The 25,200-nt window shown below is 40.5% G+C and overlaps 1 protein-coding gene across 2 annotated transcripts in view; it reads left to right on the top strand.

Annotated features, from left to right (window-relative positions):
* The first annotated feature begins 917 nt into the window (after positions 1 to 917).
* The window catches only part of ap3b1a (adaptor related protein complex 3 subunit beta 1a), a 56,931-nt gene continuing 32,648 nt past the window's right edge, over positions 918 to 25,200 (top strand). Inside the window, exons 1-15 of one of the 2 annotated variants that reach the window (XM_034602566.1) lie at positions 918 to 1,287; positions 8,968 to 9,043; positions 9,155 to 9,229; positions 11,978 to 12,073; positions 13,021 to 13,181; positions 14,175 to 14,241; positions 19,989 to 20,171; positions 21,275 to 21,430; positions 22,337 to 22,434; positions 22,536 to 22,590; positions 22,679 to 22,750; positions 23,383 to 23,445; positions 23,554 to 23,686; positions 23,834 to 23,943; positions 24,045 to 24,221. In XM_034602566.1, the coding sequence (XP_034458457.1) occupies positions 1,160 to 1,287; positions 8,968 to 9,043; positions 9,155 to 9,229; positions 11,978 to 12,073; positions 13,021 to 13,181; positions 14,175 to 14,241; positions 19,989 to 20,171; positions 21,275 to 21,430; positions 22,337 to 22,434; positions 22,536 to 22,590; positions 22,679 to 22,750; positions 23,383 to 23,445; positions 23,554 to 23,686; positions 23,834 to 23,943; positions 24,045 to 24,221 (1,650 nt within the window). In that variant the 5' untranslated portion in view covers positions 918 to 1,159. Of the gene's footprint in view, positions 1,288 to 7,213; positions 7,896 to 8,967; positions 9,044 to 9,154; positions 9,230 to 11,977; positions 12,074 to 13,020; positions 13,182 to 14,174; positions 14,242 to 19,988; positions 20,172 to 21,274; positions 21,431 to 22,336; positions 22,435 to 22,535; positions 22,591 to 22,678; positions 22,751 to 23,382; positions 23,446 to 23,553; positions 23,687 to 23,833; positions 23,944 to 24,044; positions 24,222 to 25,200 lie in introns of those variants that run through there. The other variant, XM_034602565.1, reaches the window with a different exon arrangement.

Here is a 25,200-nt window from a genome sequence, read left to right as displayed (position 1 = left end):
GGGTGGCATATAATAATGATGCATTCAGAATATCGCTCAAACTTCCAGGATGGATAAGTATGACCCACATATTTGTGACTGGCAACATCCTCACCTTTCACCTTTGGTCTGCGGAGGAATTTTATGTTTCGATTAACTGAGTCAAACAACGTGATGATAAGGGCCTGAACAAAGACGACACTATGGTACTCATCTTGTTGTTGGAAGCGCTGAAACAAAAGTGTATATGTGTTTTAAAGCTTCAGTGTGTAGGATTTAGTGACATCTACTGGTGAAGTTGCATGTTGCAGCTGAATACCCCTCAGTTGTCATAAAAACTCAAAATGTGTTTAGCTTGTCCAGTTCTGGCTAATGTAAAAAACATGGTGGCGTCCGTAGAGAGGACCAGCTCCTGATGTAAATATAAAGTATTTAAATATAAAAGGCTCATTCTAGGGTTGAAAAAAACCTTTAGTCCCAAAGTACTGTAGTGTGATGATTTTACAGTAATATTATTGTGCTGTATTTTGTAATTAATGTTTTTATTTTCAGACTGATATGGTGTCTATGTGTCTAAAACTACAAGTATTCAAAAAAGTGAGTAAGCAAACAGTACAGTGGGCTTTTTTAAGTTTCTTAATTTTGTTTTTATTCCAGACTTTTATTATATTATATACTTTTTTTTATTGTCCTACTTATTCATTTGTGTATTTTTATATTACTATGACATTGTCAATCATACGTGAAGCACTAACCTGCATTAAAGCTGCTATATAAATAAAGTTTGATTGATACGGTAAAATAATACGTAAAATACGTAAAACGTTCTGTCCTTTTTCTTCCTCCTTGACAAAAACCGTAGTAACGTTGTTACCGTGGCAACTCAGAGGCTCGGAGGATTCCAGACATAGATCTGCGCGGTGTAAACGCGCAGCTCCGGCAGACATCACCGCGCTGTCTCTTCTGTCTGCCGCGGATCTATGAGCCGTGTGATGCCGAGGCCCTGTCATGTGACACCCGCTTGTCCAGCTCACACTTCCGCTGCTGCGTGTAAAAAAGAAAAGTTGGGTGAAATCCGGGAGAAGTTTGCTGCCGCTCGGTCCAACGCCACGAACGTTTTCTCGCGTGTATGAAGAGTCTGCTGTTGTGTAGACGAGCAGAAGACGGTGACTAATCCAACATGTCGACGACCGCCTTGTACAACGACCAGGGAGGAGCGGAGGCTGCGGTGGAAGCGGGACAGGAGAGCACCCCGACCTCCTCCGGCTCCGGAGCTGCCTTCGGACTGTTCAGCACCGACTTCAAAAAGTAAGACGGTCCGACGTGTCCCTCCGCCCGGCGTCTGCACGGTTCACCTGCGGTGAAGTAGCACCACCACAGGCCACTCCGTGGAGCTAACACCGCGGTGCAGCATCAGTCAGAAGCCGGGCAGCGGGGGCCATGGTCGGCTAGCTCTCTGCCATGGTGCACCTGAATATCCAACTGTCATAGATATGAAGAATGAGCCTGTTCAGACATGTCTGGCTTTGATCACACATCTGCTGTACTGGTATATGTAATCTATGTTTATCAGCGTCTGTAGAAACCCGCTATTCACAAAGGAGAGCAGGCACAACCCTGTAATATGTTTGTTTTCAGGCCCCCCCCCCCCCCTCCTGTAAGTTACACGGCAGCTTCATTCATTCCCAAGTCATTCATAACCAGTACTCAAGAGAGATACGTCATTAGTATAACTTTTCTTTATGTCACTTTTCAAGCAGAAATGTCCTGAATGTAGCTTCCAAAATAAGAGTATTTACTACTGTCCAACTTGCTTCATAGCAAACTTAGCATAGGTGTTTCACTGTAGGTCAGACAAGTCAAGAACGTCCTCTGCTAATTTAGGCTTCAGAGAATTATGGGGGATGTTCCTGTCATTTTATGCACTGAAAATGCATTGATTATCAAAGAGAGAAACCTGTATGTTGCAACCTTATGTTGGAGAAATACTACCATGTCCCAGTTGTCCCTGTCTGATGGTTGCTTGACACTCGGAGAAACATAAAACGCATCTTTACAACAAATGGCCAAAGTTGAATCTACAGCTAACTGCGGTGCCAAGTTGGTGATCCATGCAGCTTTGAGTCCAGAAATATGTTATATCTCTTTTTCTCTCTTTGCTCAGTTCAGTGGTATTTTTTTTCCCTCTGGCCATTGTCACTGGTGGACTCAACATTTATCATGAGAACAGATTGTGTGAGCTGTGTCATAAAATGACACAGCTCACACAATCGACTACAATAGACAGTAGAGGTTAATATAAAATGGCATCAGTAAAGGTCTAACTTCATCCTTAAAGGGATAGTTCACCGAAAAATGAAAATCCACTCATTATCTACTCAGCACTATGCTGATAGAGGGGCGGGTGAAGTGTTTGAGTCCACAAAACACTTTTGGAGTTTGTTGTTATCCTCAGCTCGGACCCACGTTCACGCTTGCGTGCACACACTGCACGCAAGCTGTTTCCCAAAGGTGTGCGAGACGAGATCAGCGGGGAACTCGCAATAAGTACCGGCAGCATCGCTAGTTCCGGTAGCATCAGTAGTTGCGGTAGCACTGCTGTTTAACTGCAGTTACTGTCGCGAGTTTTCGCTGATGCCGGCACGTGACCCTTGGGTTAGATCATAGAGGCTCAAGCTTGTGCGGTGTATGTGCTCGAGTGTGAGCACGACTCCGGGCTGAGGATAACAGAGGACATTTAGGCTAAAAACATGGAGTAAATTACGCTCTTTCGAGTCGATTTTGAATGTCTGGGTTTCCGGACACTGGGATGACACCACAGGAGCAGTATGGAGGCCTGTTTTTTAACGTTTGAAGAGGGGGCACCATTTACTTCAATTGTATTGGAATTGGCTGCAACACTGTTTATTCCTGAAACGTCAAGTGTTTTGTGGACTCAAACACTTCATCCACCCCTCCATCGGCATAGTGGGGAGTAGATAATGAGTGGATTTTCATTTTTCTGTGAACTATCCCTTTAACCTGCATATTGTTACTTACTTTTTAGTATTGAAAGCAGACAAAAGGTGTGCAAGCTGGTGGAGAATGAAGTCATTGGGCAGATGTTGCACAGCCCAACTTTGTACAGTCTGTGCACTTTTATTAACCAGTGAGCTTCTTCCACTTTTGAAGTTAGTGGCACAGCCTTTTTTTAGAAGCAGACTTTTTGAAAATCCATGTACTGTAAGCAGGAGTATGTTTGATGGTAGATTTACTAGGTTTATAAAGTAAATGCACACATTAAATTATGTTTGCAGATTAATTCTGATTCCTCAGGGCCTCTCTGACCACCTGTGACAAAACTCGCTATTTAGTCATTCACATGTAATTGCTCAGTCGTAAAAAGCAATCACCTGAAAAAGATAATCATATAAAAATATATACAAAATTAGGGATTCATTAAGAGGAGCAGTAAATCATTAAGTTACACCTTACATCTTGTTTTGTCTGACTTACAGTCCAAACCCCCAAAATATATATGGATATGGATTTTACAATCAAATAGAAGCAGGTAACCTTCATGTTTATGAGGCTGAAAACTTAATTCCTTTATATTTTTGCATGAACTACTAGATTATATTTCAGGCTCTCAACTCATTGTTGCAGGTCTGAATTTAGTTTAGGCAAAACATGGAAGCTGTTTGAATTTGTCTCTAAACCACCTGTTTTATATACTCAGATGAGGCTTAATATAATAATGCTTAAGTGTAGGCGAGAAAAAATGTATTTGCATTTGTATAGTCAGAGTTTGAGTGACTAGAATTTGTTGATACTTTTGTTTTTGTTAAAACATTTGAACATAACTCATATTGGTTACTGATGGAGTGTTATGTGGGGGTCCAGGGTTCTCTGTGTTTCCAGGTGAAGCAGCCAGGGAGAAAAGGGAAATGTTCTTTCATAACCATTTTAATAACATGAACGTTTAAGATTTCAGTATTACACATCTCAAACTGGACTGTCAGCATGTTTTGGGCACGTGGTTTGAGTTCCATCTCAGAAACCAGACACTAGAGGGCAGCCAATCCTCATTGTAAAATCAGTGGTTATGCATCTTCGCTGCATTGGTTTCATGCTCGTCTTTGGGAGCGAGAAGCTACACACCACATCAAATCTTCAGGTGTATATACCTCATAAGAAGGTGTTGCACTGCAGCTTCTCATTTTCTTTTTGAGCAAGCTTTTAGTTGCCTTGAAATTCAAGATGGAGTTTTGTTATATTGATGACTTTCATTTGCTGTAGTGTTAAATGTTGCTTAGCATGCTAGAGTGAATCTTTAAGCCGTCTCACATGACTAGCTACCCACTCAGGCAATGCTGGGTCATATGTTTACTTTCCTCAAGGCCAAGCTAGAAGATCAGGAAGAGAATAGCAGGGACATGAATGATGCTTCTGTTTGTTTCTGTCTGTCTGACACAATTCACAATACCCACGCTTGTGCATCCTAATACAAGTATCTCCCATTAGTCAGCAGCACGTACTACATACTTGTTAATTAAAGTTAGCCCAGACTTGTTTGAGTAGTCAATAGATGGACTGTTCTGCTACATTTAAATCAAGTTGTGGCTGAACGTAATGCTCTGTCGTCTTAAAGGCCTACTCTTTGTGACTAGATGTTTCTTTAACTTTTATTTCTAGCAGAGACAATATTATGAGTGAGGTTTGTTATGGCATTTAGAAAGCAGTTATATTTCAACCCAGGAGCACTGCAAAAGCCTGAAGTGTGTGTGTGTGTGTGTGTGTGTGTGTGTGTGTGTGTGTGTGTGTGTGTGTGTGTGTGTGTGTGTGTGTGTGTGTGTGTGTGTGTGTGTGTGTGTGTGTGTGTGTGTGTGTGTGTGTGTGTGTGTGTGTGTGTGTGTGAGAGACGTGGCAACACTTTGATTGACTTGATATATTATCATACCCTCACTGCCTTATGTTGTTATTTATCAGGCTCTTGGTTAGCAGTTAAAAAAAAATGATGTGAATTTGATTCTATAATACTTTACTTTGCTATGGCCAGTGTTTATCAGATAATACAAATATAAGCTCTCCACTTACTCTAGAATTCAGAATTTATATTTTCTGTTATTCTAAAATGACTTTTTTGTTATTATACATTTAACTTTGGATATATCCATTTGCTATGTATTGTGTTGCAGTTTATTAATCCCCTTTGCAGTAGCACAATCCATTAAAAGCCCATTTCTGAATGTACATAATTACATCTAGAATATTTTCGGACTCTGCTCACCATTACTCCAGACTCTGTCTATTTTTGTGCAAACTCTCTCTTAGGCAACTGTTAGATGGGCGTGTCTCGGTATCCTCCACCAAACCAGAGCTGGACAGGCTGCATTTATTTTTTCCAGTTATCTCAGATCATTTCTATAGACACAGAGTTATTCTCTTCTCATACAAACAAATATACAGTTTTTTGGAAATCTGATCTATTATAAACCCTTACCTTTAGACACTTTAAGTGCCAATTTGAGTATTTTTTCTCTTCAAGAATGAACATTCAATCGCACATTTTGCACAAGTTCTCCTTAGTTCTTAAGAAAAAATACTTTTGAACAAATGTAATTCAGTGTTATCTGCACAAACTCATTGTTGAGATTGTTTTGTCAGTTGCAGAGAGCTAGTAATTTTGGACAGGCATGGTGATAGTTTAAATTGAGGCATACAGCTCTGGATTTTCTTTAATTCATTTAGGAAAATTGCAACTGCATTTCCTCATTCATTCCTTGCCGAGTGAAAGGAGAAATACAGTCCAGTGTTCAGCCCTCGTTGGTTTTCTGCAGCCTTGATGGAGTCCTTTCACTCTGCTAGAGAAGGACACATCTCTTCTGTTAAAACAATTTTTCATGTAAGAATTTGAATGTAGGCTTTGAATTGGTTATTGTTCTTTCCAATCAGGCATATGTTTATTACCTAAACCACCCCCTCTGCCCTCTGGCTTTTGTATCGTTTCTTGGCAGTGATCTGGGAATTACAAAAGTCAGGCATAATACAGTTTTGGAGCCAGGTCTTATTTACTAACGCTTCAGCTCTAAAATCCATCTCCTGCATCTGACTGTATTGGCTGTTAGAAAATACAGTGATCTGATGAAAGCCTTAGTGCTGCTGGCTAATTTACTTACTGCCACATGGAGGCACTAATCTCTGCAGTCTCTGTCATCCTTACCACTCTGATTTACATCCTGTATGTGTTAATAGACAGATTGTGGTGGATGAACACAAATGCAGAAATACATATCTGACTTCTTACAGTGAAATACAGAGCTGTCGTAATGAGAAAACATGACCATGTATTGAAGTGAGTTTTGTCCTCATGTAACGATGGCATTTAATAAGATGGATGCACATGTGGTCTATTTATGACAGATACTAATTAGGAAACTGCCATAGGTAAATGTATATAATAATATAATCAGTCTCAGCAGTGATGTAGAAAGGATTTATAAAGTGAATGACTAGCCAGGCGTGATGCTAATGGCTGTTGGATACGTTTAGGTGTTAGATGTGGCTAATTACCTCCGCAAAGAAGGCTATGTTTTCATTGCTGTTAATCGGTCTGTCAGTAGGATTACGCAAAATCTGCTCCACTGATCTGATTGAAACTTGGTGGAACGGTGGGGTACAGGCCAAGAAAAAAATCCATACAATTTTGGCGTGGATTGAATTAAGGGCGTGGCTCCAACAATACCTTAAAGCCTTGAGATTCATGATAAAAGTTTTCGGGAAGTCAGTCAACTTTGAACAATACCATTCTGTGTTACTCACTGTATTGTGGAAATCATTTTTTTTCCCAACAACACACCAAGACAGTGATTGTTTGACCCCTTTATCAGCTTGTAAATGGGACTGGAGTCTCTACATGGCCAGGTTCTCAGATCAGTCATTTCCTCCTACAGAAAAGAAAGCGTAAAAGGCACATTCCCTTCCAAACTCCTTCTGTATTGTTCACATGTTCATCGTAATTTCCTGACATTCAGCCCGGTGCTGTTATCTTCGATGTAAGCCTGTCCTGTTGGCCCTGTCGGCCAAACTTGGAGTGTATGTGCCCTTAGTGGTGCTAAACTAAAGTGGATTACAGCACAGTGGAGGTGATGAAAAGTTGCTCCATGTTTACCCACCAGTGTAGATAAGGCCCTCCTTTTTCCCCCTAGAGGGAAGTGACCACAATCTCTCACACACACACACACACACAGGCAGTCACATACACAATCAGAGGGCCAGGAATGAATGAACATATATAAGAAGACAGGATTAACAGGTCCATATGACGGGACTGCAGCTGACTGATGGGTAGTTCCAGAAGGAATATGGACCTAAGGACAGAGGTCTTACCCCTGCGAGAAGGCACTACCCTCAAGAGTGAGGATGACTTGCCATTGGTGAGCTGTCCGGGCATCTTGTGACTCTCTCTGCCCATGAGAAGAGGAAGGGAGTAGTGAATGACAGGCACAAGGCCAGTGCTCTCTGTGCTGTTGTTCCAAAGTTCCCAGCTTTGACAGTTCTGAAACAACAACGAGACAAGAAGACAACTAAATAAATAAAGCCAAGAGAACAGGGCGTCCAGCCTGAGGGGAAAGTAATTACCACAGCTCTGTTTTCACTCTGGAGTTGCTGGATTTACACCGAGTTGGGTTTGTGGACTCTAGTTTTTTGTTTTTAGCCTCTAAGGAGTTACTGGTTGTTGGAAGTGTGTTTGGGCTGCTGTGGAGGAAAGCTGGTATGGAGGTTGGCTTCTCTCTGCGATCGGAGGCAGTGGGAGCCATGCGGACAGCCATGGTGTCTGCTGAGAACTTGCAGCTCAGTTTGAAGACTGAGCTGAGTCAGGAAGAACAGGCTCTTACACTCAGCAGCAGGAGCCCTACGGAGACACACAAAGTCGGGTACTGTAGTAAGACCACACACACACTGCTACTAACCAACTCTGGAGACTATAGTTAACTGTGCATTTTTTGTTGGCCTCCTGGACAGTTTTTTTAACCAGAAGGCATTAACAACTGGATTTTTCAACTATAGAATATACTGAAAGGTGTGTACTTAAGTTACTGCAGTTGTTCATATCAAGATTTGTATTATGTGCAACGCTAAGAAAGTTTCTGTTTGTTAATATGTCGCTTTTAAACAAAAGAGTTCCAATATTGGTTCAGCTATTTAGATTATTTTACTTTAATTAAGATTATTGTATCTTTAAAAAAATCTAGGAAGAATACAACACATTTAATATTTAAAATGACGGCACATGGTATTGTCTTTTAACTTTACCATATCTCCCTACAAGGGGAATATATTTTTTATATTATCGGAAGTAGGGGGAACTCTGTGACGAAACGAGAGTTAGAAAGTGGGTGTTAAAACAAGTACAGATGCTAATGGGAACTTCACTGTTATATGACCTGTACCTGCAAAATGATAGTTTGCCAACAATTTAAATTTGACCTGATGGAGGCGCAAGATGAAAGGGCAGAGAATCTCACAAGTTACCCTAAAGTGATCATGAATGTCTGTACCACATCTCCTTGAAATCCATATATGTATTTGTTGAGATATTTCACTTCTCTGAAACAAAGTGTTGGCCCAACATTACATCTCGCAGTGTGAAGCCTCTGTACGGAACAAACAAACTGCTGTGTTGCTTTACAATGAAATTGCATTAGCATTAGCCAAGGAACATGGATTTTCATCATGTGAGTGCTTTGTAGCGTTTGTGCTGCTGGTAAAGATAGCACTCTTCCTGTTTGGTTTGTCAGTGACCCCTATAGAGTCATATGGGGCCAGTGTGACTCTTGCCTGTGTGCCCTGTAATCTGTGAAGCTTACACAGATGTCGTAGACAAGGAGATTTCACAGTACCTTTGGTCAAGCTCTAAATTCTGAAAAAGATTAGTCAAGTCACCTCAGCAGGCCGTAGCTTCTCTAATGTTGACCATAGTAAGACTAACAGTATTTCTGTCCCCAGGAATGAAGACCTCAAAGAGATGTTGGAGAGCAACAAGGAATCGCTCAAACTGGAGGCCATGAAAAGGGTCGTTGGGGTGAGCGTGTCACACTATAAACACTGTTGTGTGCGAGTCCTCTCTCAGTTGTTTTAATAATACTAATAAGATTGGTGGATAACATTGTTTTATTGCTTGATTTATTTTCAGCTGATTGCCAAAGGGAAAAATGCATCGGAGCTGTTTCCTGCTGTTGTGAAGAACGTCGCCAATAAGAACATAGAGGTATGACACATAAACATATCACGGGTAAACCTCATCATTCCTATTACCACAGTTGATTGTTATGATTCACTTAGTTCTTGTGCCAAACAGCACGTGGGTTCTGTGATGTAAAAGTGGGAATTTCCTCATTTAGAACAATAGGCTCATGTGGACTGAATGAATTTGAAATCTTGTTTTTGCATTTGTTTGCTTTATGATTATAATAACAATTATTATTACTGTAGTACTAATTTATCATTACCATAATAATAATACATTTTATTTCACAGCACCTTTCTTGAAACCCAAGGACACCTTTACAATATATCATAAATAATTAAAGTAAAACCAAACGTTCTTGTGACTCAAGAATAGTTAAGATTATATATTTAAGTACAAAAAGCACACACACCTATTGGTTTTACTCAAGTCGGATTTAATGAATGATAACTGATATATTACCAAAAAATTAAAACGACTAAAATACTTAACAAAAGCTATGAATAAATAATTAAGAATATTTGTGGTACAGTTAAAAATTGTGTTTTCATGCTAAAAAGTTGGTCAGATCAATGTTTCGTCTTCGGTTTTACATAAAACAGAGAGCAGAATTAGACTCATTATTTGCCATTAGATTATCTACTACAATGTCACTCAGTATAGCACATACCCCCGGCAAGGCCCAACAGTCCCTTTCAATTTGATCAAGCTGCATCAAATTTCACACACTCGTAACTGATTTATTTCAACAACATCTATGACTTATTCTTTGAGAAATCAAGGAAAATGTTGAAAAACTCCCTATCTCACAATGTTGAAGAAAGGGATCAAAAATTCTTGGATCTGCCCCCGGATCCGGGATTTGCACCACAATTAATTGAGTTATTTCCTTATCTGTCCAGTAGTTTTTGCATAACCCTCCTAACGAACAAACAAACGGACAGGGGTAAAACCTAACCACCTTGGAAGAGGTAATTATTTAAATGTTGTGCAGCTTTCCTTCCTGTGAGCAACAACTCCGTTTGTAATAATTCTGACCTCTCTAGAGGTCTGTGATTGATTATAATTTCATTTATAATAATATATAATAAACACAATAGTTTTATGTTGTAAATCAAAGTGTTGCAACAAATGCTGAATAAATGCAAATTCTACCTGACTCAATCATATAGACTGTGAGCCAGTCTTCACAGGCTACACAAATGAGTGACCACAACGCTAAGCAACAGCTCGAGAGGGGTTCCCATGGACAGAGCCTGTGAATATTGATTAGCAACAGCAGAATAATCAGATAGCGTGAGGGGCAGCATGTGAGCGCGGGGCCCGAAGCCGGGCGCTGTGTGCAAGGCATGCAGCCGAAGCAACTCATGGCAGGGTAGGGGAGCAGGTGGGTGGATGTAATTGGCAGAAAAGAGCCCACACTCACGTCTCTCCTCTCCCACCTCTCTCACACACCAGCTGCCAAGGTAGTATGAGGTCTTGGACTATGTTTTCGCTCTCTCTGTTTCGTTTCCTAGCTCCCTCCTCAACTGCTGCATATCTCACTAAACATGGCCTCTTCCAGCGTTCCCACCCACATCCTCCCTCTGTCCTCGTCACTGTGAGCTGCCATCGATCCCCGCTAAATAGTAAACAGCACAAGAGCATGCAGATTATTGACAATGCCGCGTGATTTAATAGCAATGTCCTTAATGATTGCTGCACTTCGTTTTAACACCACATATCGTACACGAGTGAATGTTTCCATGCTCAGTCATATTTTGAAAACATATTTAAATTACAGGTTTTACAACTTGTAAATCCTTCAATCCCCTACCTAACGTTAAAACATTTAATCAGTTGAATAGTTTGGGGTCATAGAACCCAGATCCAGGAGGGCAGATGGGTTGTGTCTGCTCTTATAGTGAGTAATGCCATTAATCCCAGCAGTAATGACCAAAATGATGATTGAGAACTGTGGTGCGCTGCTGCAGGTCAATACTCGCTGTTTTAGAAAAGCCGGGTGCTGATTAGCGGATAAAGCTCTTGGTGATTGCGCCTAAGATGTGACCTTACCCCCGACCTCAACCTTAAATCAGTTCTCAAATTAAATTATACGTACCCTCTGAAAGTAAGTCCTAATTTTTTTAAACCACTTTTCTTCCAGTTCCAGGGTCTATAAATCCACATCCTTATAGACAGAAACCAGCTCTGTTTTTCCCCCTCCCATTCTGAATAGTTGATGTGAATCAGCAATGGAGCAACCTTTGGTCACTGCTTAAACTAGTCAGAAAGAAGGACAAATATTATCTCAGGCTTTCCTGCGAGAAAAGAAGAAGAAGAAGAAGTGTGGAAGTCAAAACACAAGACGGGGGGCAAATAAATTCAATGGCAATTTCAGAAAGGAACAAAAATTCATAACCTTGTTCTCCGCCTGAAACAACACTGGATTGAGTCTGCAGCGAGTGATATCAACACAGGAAAACTTTCTGTATCAACTTTCTTTTTCCACCCCCTGAAATAACAAATTCAGGTATCCCACAGATTAACCAAGCCGAAAGAAGACTCCCTTTGTTGCTTAATACGTTATTGTTTATTTTATCCCTTTTATGGCCCGAGACTTTTATCTATTATTGGGGGTTTAAAAAAAAGCAGCACATCCTTTCAAATAAATCTGCTTAAGTTTTTAAAACGCAGCTGGTTTTCTAGATTGCTTTCTCCATATGCTGCAGTAATTCCCTGTTGCAGCTGGTTCAATTTATTGCTGTTTGATTTAATTGTCCTCTGCAGCTTAAGAAGCTCGTATACGTCTACCTGGTGAGGTACGCAGAGGAGCAGCAGGACCTGGCTTTGCTCTCCATCAGCACGTTCCAGAGGGCCCTGAAGGTAACATGTCTGCTTCTTGACGGTGTTTCTCTCGTTTTATTTTTACTAACATGGTAAAGAAGCTGTAATATTTGAAGAGATTGGATAAGTATATGGTCTGCGTGATTGTCCGGGCAAATTTTCATTTTATTTTGCTAATATAATGATCTGCCTTCTAGCGAATTGATTCAACTCTATGAATAATTAACCTAGGAACCGGCACTTATGCATTACATTCATTCATTCATTCAGCCCCTCCTGATTCTGCTCCCTCTCTTTTCTCTTTCTGTCTCTCTCTCTTTCCTGCCTCCTTATCCCGTCTGTAAACTCAGACCGGCTAAAAACAACATCATTTGGTCATGAACACAAATGACGGTGTTTGCACATAGATTTGGGAAATTCCACATGTTAGAAGTTTTTGCCGCACTACGTTTGGAAAGACAACAAATTACCTTACTTAGGTTTTTTCAGCTCAACGGTTACGTCCAAATTCAACAAAATTAATTTCCAAAGAGGAACAAATTTGCAGCAAGCTTTTCCATGCATTTTGGTGTGTCCCTGTGCATGTGTATGCCACGTGCACATGCACACCTGCATGAATATATCGTCAGTCGTTGGCTGATGGTTACCGATGGAAAGATTTTAGCATATCGCCCAACCCTAATGTCGAGGTTTGACATTATTTAGAAAATGTGGCTTGTTCACCCATCAGCCACAACATTAATACAGGTTTTAATGGCTGATCTATGTATCTGTGTGAGCATCTTTAAATGTACATAATAGATGAAATATTAACCATGTTCTTTTTTTTCTAAACTGGCATTAATGTTGTTGTCAAACATAATCTACACTAGAAAATCTGGGTGTAACCTCGATGTTCTGTTAAATGCTTCGGCCGCATTAATCATTATGAAAAGCTAACATTGTTTCACACACTGACACTCAGCGGTTCCATCTCTCTGTGCCAGGACCCAAACCAGTTCATCCGGGCCAGTGCACTGAGGGTTTTGTCCAGTATCCGTGTCCCCATAATTGTCCCCATCATGATGCTCGCCATAAAGGAGGCTGCAGCCGACCTGTCTCCGTATGTCAGGAAGACTTCTGCCCATGCTATCCAGAAGCTCTACAGGTACAGATTCTAAAGCCTGCAACACAAGCTGCAGAAAGCACTGGGGAAAGCCAATACCAGTGACTGCACCCTTTAGCTTTTCTGGCTCTCTGTCTGTACCACTTCATTCCTGAAGCAGTGACGTAAGAGTTTTACAGTAAATGTTGGGTAATGTTGACTTAAAGGGTTTTGCCTTGCTGTTATCTTTCTTTTATCCGCTGAGTCTGCATATTTGATTCACTGATTGATGTCAGGAAAAGACCGGGGCTGTGTCTGAAATCCCTTTCTGCTTACTATGACGTGCCGCACCATTTTATTTGACTGTCCAAATCTCGAGTGTCAAGTTCATGCTCTATATCGTGCACTTAGAATTACCACAATGAAATAATGATAATGGTATACTAGGGCTGCTTCTAACAATTATTTTCATTGTTGATTATTTTATGTATTAACCAATTCCTTATTTTATGTATTAGCTGTATATATTTAGTTTTTTGTTGTTCTATAAGTCATCATAGAATTCCCAAAACCCAAGATGTTCTATTCAAATTGTTTGTTTCATTCAACCAACAATTTAAAAACATCAAAACTTTCCCTTTGCAGTCAGATATAACCAAGAAAATCAGTAAATCAACACATTTGAGAAGCTTCAAGCTGCAAATATTTTTTGTTGTTGTTGAAAAAGGACTAAATTGGTTAGTTAGTGATCACTATTGGTTAACTGTTTAGTGTCTGTTATGGGATGTTGTAAACAAGGCATCCTGGAGTGATTCCGTACACAACCTCGAGAATAAAATGAGGGTGAGGACAAAACACGCTGATAGATAAGTGATTGGATCTGTTGAAAGCACCCGGATGTATCTGTATTCTGAGCACACAGAGGGGACATGATTTAATTTGTAAGTCCATCAAGTTTTCATATTATGTGAATAATTGCCATTCCTCAGTCGACATATATTTATTTCAAAGCTCTCTCCCTCTCTCTCTGTCTCTCTCTCTCTGTCTTGTCTTCAGCCTGGATCCAGACCAGAAGGAGCACTTGATTGAAGTGATAGAGAAACTATTGAAAGATAAAAGCACGGTAAGTACACGCTGAGCAGTAAGTGCAACATAGTACACGTCTCATGTTGGTGAATGCATACCACTGGAGGGCGCCCCAGTCAAGCGATTTTCCTCTTAGCTCTCCATCCCACAGCTCATTCGGCAATGCCACGGTTTGTTAACACCCACTTAAACCCACACATCTTCAGATGCTCCTTGTTAAGTGTCCATTTGGAGGGAATTTTTCGCACTGATGCTAGTGTCAGCTTAATTCTCTCAAAGGCTATCTTTTTCCCTTTTTTTTTCACCAAAATGGGTCCGTAAAAGAGTCGGATTCTCAAATTCTCTGTTAAGTCCAGTCGCAGACACGATGCAGGCAGCCCATCAGAAGTCAGCAGGCAGGGCGTTAATTTCCGGAGGTCACAGCAAAAACGAAGGGTGTTTAAATGGCAATTTCAAATATGTAGAATGCAGAGTGTGTCGCGCTTGTTTGTGCAAGTCACAGTTTGGTCGTAGTTATGTATGCATAGCGTATACCTATCATTATACAAACAAAACAAAGCAGCTCAGGCCAAGGGGGGGATGGAGAGCCCACTACCAGATGCATAGCATATTTAGCCCCGGTCGCTAACGAAGACAGATGACTTCTCCCCGTTTGGAGCCCACATTGTGAGTGTGGGGACGCAGAGAGAGGGCACTATCATCACACAGAAGCACAAGCACTATCAGCTGGTGATGCATGGCGAAAAAACCCAAACACGGTGGATTCTTAATCGCTATGAAGCAATGCATTTTTGTGATATTAGGATCTGACCATGTTCCTCAACACTGGACAGTCTTCCGGTCAGCTTGCTGCAGTACTATGGGAGGGTGGTCTTGGAGTTGAATCAGTGCGGTGAGATTCTCCTGGTCTTCTTATTGTGCAGCTGAAGGGGAAAGTGTAGCTTAATGTAATGTGGCACCACACAGAATTCTCACATAAAGGTCAGTTTACTATTCATTAGGAGGATTACTGTTAAAATTGTTTATTATGCTTTTTGCAGGAACCTTTTTAAAAAGTGGCCCATGATATCATTGGGGTTACTTCAATTTAGGCTTAGAGAGAATACATGTGTAACGGAAGGCTGTGTGCGTGTGTGTGAAGTTTGACAAGAGCATTTACAAGGCAAGGACAAAAATATGCTATAGGTTGCATCATGGGAAACATAGGATACTGTGTTTTTGGCTCTGGACCTGTAATAGTAAAGAAAAGTAGGATATCTCTTTAACTTTCTTTTTTACTCCATCTGCATTGCCTCTGATAATTCTGTTGTGTGATGATACTTTGTAGAGCCGCCCAGTAAATTAATCATTGAGAGATTGACGTGTTTGAAACATTCATGCACTAGTGGAACTATTTTCCAGTTATTAACTATACTTGCATGAATTGACATGTTGAGCAGATGATGATATTTATTTGCGAGTTAAGCAACATTTAATTCTATTCTTAACTTTTCTAACAATAACACTGCCTGCGTTCGTGTCACTTTCATGGTCCACGTGTTGTACGTGTTTGATTACTGGAATACTTAAATAAATAAAACCCTCATTATTTACGAAGATAATACAAATGGCTTGTGTTCAAAAATACTTAACAAGGCTTCTGTAATGGGTTAGCTGGTTAGATATCTTTTTGTGGCAGATCTTTAGGTAAAACCAGTTTGTTAATGGTGGCTTTGCTCCATTTAATATCCTAGTAAGTCTTATTAGTGTGCACAATACCATGACCCTGGAACTTGTCCGCCCTGAAAAACAGTGGTTACTAATGATATTAATTGCCCCTTTGCTTGTCCTGTTATAACATATCCACATAAAGGCTTGCATGCCACCTTACATCATCTTTTCATGTTGAAAACAGCCAGCTTTTCAAATATGTTTTTATGTGTCTCGTGCAATTCTGCTGTAGTTGATGTTAATCTATTAATTTAACCAAAAATCATTACAATCATTTGTGTAAAAGCTATTTAGCTGATGTCACTTTGGTGCCTGTTAAAGGAGGAAACATTTGGTTATTGTTCCAGGCCGTGGCGTTGTCCAGGCCTCCTGACATTTACCTTTACAGATGTGCCTGTTTGGTTAAATGGCTGTGACACACGGGAGCCTCCTTATAGGCAGGATGGTTTAAAGAGAAAATGGGAAGGCCTGATGACAGAGACAACATAGGAGTTTGTGCAGCTGTTTTACCGTGATGGATCTATTATCCAGCCATTACAAGATAAATGATCGATCCCTCCCATGCTCTCCCCCTTGTACCCTCTGCAAAATTGAAATGAGAACAGAAAGGAGGGGCAGCGGGTTGGAGGGGTACTATGATTAGGGGCTAGGTGAGACGCCCATTAATTTAAGCGTAAAAGAAGGGAGAGGGAAGAGTGCAGGAGAGGAGCGAGCACGGGGAGGATAGGCCGACCCCACACCGGGCCATCAATCAAAAAGGCGCGCGTTGTCTCTGGCGTGATGACCCAGCACTCTCTGCCTCTCTGGCACCCTAATTAGAATTCATAGCAAAATAGATGCAAGGAAACGGTTTGGGCCCCTCATAATTTTATAGGAAATTTATTGTTATTAGAAGAACCATTTGCTTAGTGTGATTTTTCCATTACCGGCTTGTCACGCAGCGTAGATAATATGGTCGAGGGTGGAGGAGGAGGGGGAGGAGGTGTATGAACTCCATAGATTGGGGTGTCAGTTTTGTTGATGGTGCATGTAGTTTACCTTGGAGCTGTGTCTAATGGGGGAAGTTGGTAGAGAATGCACAAAGGCTTGCAGCGGGATCCACATGCTCTGAAATGGTGCTGCCTGTAATAGCCTCAGAGACAGGAGAGGTCTGGGGAGAGCGCCAGGCGAGAATGACGCTCCCTCATGCAAAAATGCACCAATTCCCGCTGAACGTATATAATCTAATTGACTACTTTGAGTAACTGAAATGCTTCGCAGTGAAGCTACCCTAAGACAGATACAAGACTGTATTACTCAGTTTTCATAAATGTGTTTATACTGTGCATCAGAGTATTGCTTTCTCCTCAATGTTTGGCAATGTTTGTTCGCTGTGAATCGTTTTCAGCGAATCTACTGTCTAATGTTCCCTATAAAAGTAGTTTACTCCGTGTTTAGTGGATTATCTAGAGTAACAGGGACACTGTTGAAAACAGATGCTGCTCTTGACATTTTTTTTATGTGATTTCTCAATGCTTTAAGCACTTCAGATGAAATCACATTCACCTCCTTTGTATTTGGGTGGTGGCATATAAATCTCAGAAACTGGGTAAATGAAACCAAAACGGTTTGAATTGCAAAGTACCGATAGACCCTCTTCACAGCATTTTGATGTGTCACGGCAGGAAAAGCACAGGTTTAAAAGTTCTATATAATTCTTGATGGCTCTGTTCCACTTGGATTCAGTAAGCTAGTATGCACAACACCGAGGCCCCTAAAACTGTCACATCTAAGTGGAATGCATTTTATTTTTCAGGGCATTAATTACACCTGCATCTATTCTGCTGAGAAATAAGGTCTACAGAGTTGCGAGTTGTTTTTTTTAGCATTCAAACTAACTCTGATCAGTAGATATACCATGGAAACGTATCACTTCCTACAGGAGGGTTCTTGAAAGTCCACATTATGCTTTAAATTACCAGTGAAATCTCTTTTAGCACACTTAACCAAATATTGCTAAAATCAAGTATCGTGCTTGAGTTGGTTTCTCGGTGTTCAACAGCTGAATCCACATATTTACAGAAACTGTACGCAGTTTATTTTCCAAAGATGGATCATAAGGTTCACTCCCTGAAACCTTACTGGTCCTGCCGGTGCTGAATGAAATAAAGTCATAGAAGAGCACTTAGTAGATACAGCTTCAACTGCTTGAGAAGAGGGTTAGGGTTTGTACTCTGACATATCGTTAATATCATCACAGAAATTTGCGATACGCTTAGAGAGAGTGCAGAAGGCATGTGTAGATTGTGAAAACTAAATATAATATGTATTTTATAGTCCTATTAGCTCTCAAGACATTTTGATTGTCAATAGTTATACCTTTAGACGCTGCTTTATTTAGTACCCTTAAAGCTTAATCTAATGCAGTTTAATATGTTTAAGTCCTTTATTCAATCCTACCTTCATGAAGGTGAAAATGCTTTGTATTTGCTGTTTTAGAGAGGATGTACTTTGTGGTGCTTTTGAGCCTTATTAACAAGTTTTTTGTAATATTTTGTCCACTCTATTTATCCCAATAGGGCTGAATAACACACCTCTCTCTACAATGCAAACTGCGTCCTCCAAAATGAATGTCAAGTTGAACCAACACTTAAACAACATGAAGTACTATAACTATAACCTCATGAAGGGAGATTTTAATGCAAAACTGGATTAGACTACACTAGTTTTAGCTTGATGAACCTCAAATTGCAATTGTGCGTATTGTACATCTAGTTAGCTGCATTAAGCTAGCCTCATCATGTAATTACCCTCTCTGGATCCACTTGCAAGCGTCTTTCCTTGAATGTACGTAGGATTTCTGTGCGGGTCACTCAATAAATATAACTTCCTACCTCAACGTGATGCCATAAAATGTAGTTGTATGATCCTCCAGTGATTCATTCATCAGTATTAGTACTGTGAATGTCAGAAAGGCTAATAATCATTCGGATTTAAGATCCAGGTTTCCATCTGCAGACGGGCGCCGTGCACACACTTATTTCATACACACACGGTGATGCACACACAATCAATGCAGGCTCATGACAACGCTGATGGGTAAAAGCACTGGGTTCCCACAGGGCCACCGGGGGCCAGAAGGCTTTAATTGGGAAGACCAGATTCTGCTCCCTTTCTCGTCTTCTTCACCCTTGCCTGCCCGTGATAATGTTGTTTGCATATTAATACACAGCCATGTCACTCACTCAGCCTCACAGCCAGTCTGCGAGCCAGCAGGCAGTTAGGTGGTAGGGGGGCATGCAACGGCCAAATGGGTTTTTCCCTCCTACCAATGAAATATAGTTGATTATTGGCTTTCTCAGCTGCGGCTTCCTCCATGTCCTCCCAGTGAATTGAACATAAAATGAGGTTTGTACCTGAGGAAAAACTAAATCTAATCTATGAGGAAGATGTGAGAAACACTTATTGATGGATTTGTTTCGCAGATTTGTGTAGAATAAGTCACTTAAAACTTTAAGGCAAACATTTTCCTTTTAATTATCTACTATCTACTCAAAAGCCGAACTGTGTGTATTGTAATCAGAGTCGTAAATTGGCATTGTGTTTATTTTTTTTCCCTCCAGGTGCAATTATAGTACCTGTTTTGACCAGGGTCATATCTGTTAACTAGCGTTTATCATATTACAGCTTGTTAAAGAGTTAAAATGAGCTACACATGCTTACAACTTCATTTAACTTTAATTGTAATACTGGAGTGAAATAGATCTATATAATTCTTTTTTTTTCCGTGGTGCTGTTGTTAGCACCCTGGTTTGGCCGGGGTCTTTCTGTGTGGGGTTTGCATGTTCTCCCAGTGTCTATGTGGGTTTGCTCCGGGTGCTCTGGCTTCCTCCCACTGGGGTTAGGTTAATTGGAGGCTCTGGATTGAGTCCACGTGAGTGTGAATGGTTGTTGGTCTCTGTACGTTGGCCCTGTGATTCACTGGCGCCCCCAACCATGACCCTCAAAACGATAAGGGCTATAGATAATAGATGTATTGATGGGGAAAAAGTAAATTGTTTTGTTTCATCTATTCATCACTTCCCTCTTCTTTAGCTGGTGGCCGGCAGCGTGGTGATGTCCTTCGAGGAGGTGTGTCCAGATCGCATTGACCTGATCCATAAGAACTACAGAAAACTGTGTAACCTGCTGGTGGATGTGGAAGAGTGGGGCCAGGTGGTCATCATCTCCATGCTGACCCGCTACGCCAGGACTCAGTTCGTCAGTCCCTGGAAGGAGGTGAGACACTGAGGTCCTCAAGGACCCAAAAACAATTGTGGAACAAATTCCATAAAGGGACAATTCACCTAATGTATATATTTGAACCTCAAAAGCATAGACTAACAACTTCTGGTCATGCAAACTACCCATGTAGTTATTATAACTGCATCATGTCATGTGCTCATGTGCACCACTGGAAGAGATAAATCAGGCAGCACTCTAAACAATAAAATACAAATCATGAATGTGCTTTCTCAGTATGAATCCTGTTTAATATGTGCATCTGTCTGATCTTAAGTCTGGTAACGCTTCATCTTTTTCTTTTCGTTAACAAATCCCACTTGATAAACAAAGCCAACAATGAACAGATCCTACTTAAAACAATTGTCTGTGTATCCAAAGGCTGATAAGTCTCTAGTCTCTGTGCCATAGAGCTCCATTGTCTGAAAAGAGATCACTGAGCCACACTGCTCATGCTGTATTCCTTCAACACACTCAGGCACGGTTATACTGACTCAGTTTCACATACAATGTCCGTCCTGCTGCCGAAAATAATCCTCTATAAATACACTATTTACTCCAATTGGAGTAATATTCGCTATCCATTTATAAGCACCAAGCTGTTTTAGGAAAGTCTTTTTTTAACTGATTAGTCACAATCAGTTGTCTGTTATAATGTTGTGGCTGATCAGTACACTACCACAACCCTAAACTCAGAAAGTTTAGGGTTAGTTTGTTTAGAGATGGACTTAAAACAATGTTTTGGTCTTGGTTTCTTCATGGGATTTGTTAACAATAAGAAAAACATAGAATAACACAAGTATTATTGTTTAAAGTATAATCCAAAAATGAGAAGTTAAGTGATGAAGTTTTGTCTTCTTCATTTGGGATTTAAGAAAGTGTTTCTTCTCCTGTTTTTAAACGTAGTACCGTCACTCAATGTTCTTAACTTACTCTCCATTTTTCCTTTGACCTAGAACCATAGCGCAGAACTGAAGTTTGTTCAATTGTAGTTCACAGTGAATCAGTTGAAAAAAGAATGGTATTTCTTCTATAGTCAGGTGGATATTTGATAGTTCACTGTGATAGTATAAGGTGTTTATGTGTTGTTTGTGTTTCAGGGTTCTACGTTTGATGAGAACAATGAAAAGGCGTTCTATGACTCTGACTCTGTGGAGAAAGAAGAGGAGACGGAGGCCAAGCCTTACATCATGGATCCGGATCACAGACTGCTGCTGAGGAACACCAAACCTCTACTGCAGAGCAGGAACACGGCTGTGAGTGAGCTTCACATAAACACAGACTTATGCTAGTTGTCTTTGAGCCATTAAGGTGTAGATCTGGACCCATTTCTGCGAACATTCTCCGGAGTTTAAAAAACGACAACACAACTAGACATTCATACTTTCAAATTAATGTCCCATCAATTATCTAACACGTACAATTATAATTATGCAATCATTTTCATTCATTATTATACAATAACTTTGTAGGGGTACATGCACATACCTGCTATAGTGCAGTACCCAAGATTTGTGTGTGTGTGTGTGTGGATATATATATATACATATATTGTAGTGTTGCAGTGAGTGCAGATCTCCATCACCCAGGAGTCTCAAGGTCTCTGTCGCTGTGCAGCAGCAGCAGGAGAAAAAATGCTCCCAAATGAAAGTGTTGATTAAAATGTGACACGCTGTGTCTTCAGTCACGACAACACAGTGACATCCTCCATCTTCATAGACGCCTGAACCCTTTCATCCTGCCTGCAATGATGGACACACGTCCTCTGGCTATTTAAAGCTTCGCTGAAAAATTACCTTTATAGAGTCATGTCATGAGTGCCTTTGTGGAGCCCTATGACATGCATGTGAATGAATGTATTTGATTCTAGCACTGGTTGACAGATGGTATTTCACTGTGGGTGGTGTAATAGTAAGAAAGCACTTAAAAGTTTGAAAGTGCTTTTCAAAGTGTTAAAAGCATAAAATCAAGTGAGAGTAACGTATAGAGCTGGAGGGCTGCCCCTTCTAGAAAGTGGCTGAAAATTGAAACAAATATCAAAGAAAGAAAGAAAAGAAAAAATCAAAGACATTACCTAAAAGCAATTTCTAAAGGTTTGTTCCTGGAGGATCCAGTGAAGAAGTTGAATCCTTTTCATTTCTGACTGTGTTGTGTGTTTCCAGGTGGTGATGTCTGTGGCTCAGCTCTACTGGCATCTGGCCCCTAAACACGAAGTCACCATTGTCACCAAGTCACTGGTGCGACTACTAAGAAGCCACAGGTAGAACATACTGCTCATTTGTTTGCCTCCTCCCCAAGATCACTGTAACACTGTGTCCATGTTATTGGAGTCTGATTAGGTGATTTGTTTCTGTATTGCAGAGAGGTGCAGTACATCGTGCTTCAGAACATCGCCACTATGTCCATTCAGAGAAAAGTAAGTCAGCTTTTGGACGTCAGAACAGTAAAGGTGTTGTGCAGTGATGCGGGATGTGTATTTATCTATTTATCTTATGTTCAAACAGGGGATGTTTGAACCATACATGAAGAGCTTCTATGTCCGGTCTACAGATGCCACACATATCAAAACACTAAAGGTACCTGCCATTTTACTTTTTTATACAGTATTGTATATAGTCTCCCACACTATGGACTCAAATAAGGGTCAGTACGATTTATAGCTTGTGCAGTGATGTTATAAATCATTTCATCATGCTTTGTAAACCTGCAAAAAGCATCAGTAGCTGTAGAGCAAAATTTGTTCAGACATCACTGGATATCAATGGTGTTGTTACGCCAAAGAACAGCTTTCGTAAACACCTGAATTCAGGTTCAATGCAGAAAATTGTGTGAAACTCAGTTTTAACACAGTGTGACACTCACTGCAGTTTAACATTGAGGTTGGAAGTAGGTATACTGCTCCTGATAAAGTCACAATGTTACAATAATAAGATGTAGTATTACGAGGATAAAGTCATAATTTAGAAGGACGTTGTAGTATTACAATAATAGACTTATAATATTAGGAGAAATAAGGTTATATGTGAAAACTATACCTAAGTATAACTTAACAAGATAATCAATTTTCCTCATTTATCGCAGGGGACAGGCTGATCTTCTGATATTCCTTTTCTAACATGACACATGGCCTAAAAATGTGATTGACCTATACTTTAATCTCTCATGCTTGTTCAACTTTTAAATAAATCTCTCCTTATATTTTTTGCAGTTGGAGATCCTGACCAACCTCGCCAACGAAGCCAACATCTCGACTATTCTGAGAGAGTTTCAGGTTTGTGTTTGTACTGTTAATTGACATCGACAGTCCAGGGTTAGATTTCTAACTTTGAGATTTTGTGCTGTTAAACGTTACCTGTTCTTGACCTGTTTGTTTTTTCAGACCTATGTGAAGAGTCAGGACAAGGCGTTTGCGGCAGCCACAATTCAGGCCATTGGCAGGTGTGCCACAGACATCTCTGAGGTGACAGACACCTGTCTCAACGGTCTGGTCCTGCTCCTTTCCAACAGAGATGGTAAAATGTCTGCTTTATATATATATATATATATATATATATATGCAGTAATTGTCATAACATGTTTAACTCCCACAGTATAATGAGACACTGTGACTGTCCAGTTTAGTTGTTTTTGTGTCGTGAGAACTTCTTTTGTCCGTGCAGAGACTGTGGTGGCCGAGAGTGTTGTGGTGATCAAGAAGTTGCTTCAGACTCAGCCCACCCAGCACTGCGAGATCATCAAGCACATGGCCAAGCTCTTTGACAACATCTCTGTACGATTCACCATCGCATTATTTGTACTTTTGATATTTTTTCGCTGTGAAAAGTCGAGACAGGAACAAATAAATGAGTAGTAATCTTTTCCCTTTGTCAGGTCCCCATGGCCCGAGCCAGCATCCTGTGGCTGATGGGAGAATACTGCGAGAGGGTGCCGAAGATTGCACCCGATGTTCTGCGTAAGATGGCAAAGACATTCACAGTGGAGGAGGACATAGTCAAGCTGCAGATAGTCAATCTAGCAGCCAAACTCTACCTGACCAACTCTAAACAGGTAACAGATGAATCGTACCAGCACCAAGACACTTTCATTGTGTTGATTCGAGAATAAAACAAATGTGGTGCTGGGTTACGTCTGCAGATTTCCGAAATAAATATGCACGTGAGGATTCAGATCCAAAACAGCTTTGTGTTATCTAAATGTGAGGTTTTGAATTCCAAAGCTTTATGTTGCCCTATCTAACTTATCACATTTTCAACTCTGAGTTAAATGACTGGTTTAAATATAGAGCTGTGAAGGAGACAGCTTTAACGTAATGGTGCATCTCGTAGCGCAGCTTGGTGTCCACAGGCCCATTCGGTTAGATGGGGTGATTTTGGCCTCTGAGCTGGGTTTATGAGCCCAGACGCCACCTCCCCAAATGAGCACATCATTAAACCTCTTGCTCTTTGTAATGTGCCGCTGAGGGGCGATGGAGACACAAAGTCAATGCTGTAAAGGATTTGGGTTATTATTCTGGCTTCACTGCAGCAGTAAGTTGTGTTTTTATGCCGGCCTAAATACTATGCAAGTGCTCTTTGCAAAGGATTTAACTTATCCAGGCTGATTTATGAACAAACGTTGTGACAGAGAGAGAAAATCTGGAATTGCTCAGATGAATGGTAAACCTTGAGTTTCAGACATATTTTGGTTTAGATTTTCCTTTTTTTTTTTAATAGTGAATGGTTTCAATTTTGGGAAATACACAATTTTAAGCATTTGGAAGTACTTGTACTGTGACCAAATTCGAAAAAAAACACATCTAAAGCCACCAAATTACTTACTTTATCATATTGTAGTATTGTATTGTTAATGTGAAGAAAAACAGAAATGTAAAGATGACAACTTTTGGGTTAGTAAGTGACTGGCATTTGCCAAAATGTCAAACCATTCCTTTATGCACTAATTTGTGGACACCTCACCTTACCTGGATACCTTGTCGGGTTCGGGTCGGGCTCGCTTAGTTTTCTTTTGGGCTTAGTTGGGTTTGGTC

This window comes from Hippoglossus hippoglossus, chromosome 12 (assembly GCF_009819705.1).
Source record: "Hippoglossus hippoglossus isolate fHipHip1 chromosome 12, fHipHip1.pri, whole genome shotgun sequence".
Taxonomy (NCBI): Eukaryota; Metazoa; Chordata; class Actinopteri; order Pleuronectiformes; family Pleuronectidae; genus Hippoglossus; species Hippoglossus hippoglossus.
The sequence above is the reverse complement of the archived record's forward strand: the minus strand, read 5'-3'. Positions and strand labels throughout refer to the sequence as shown.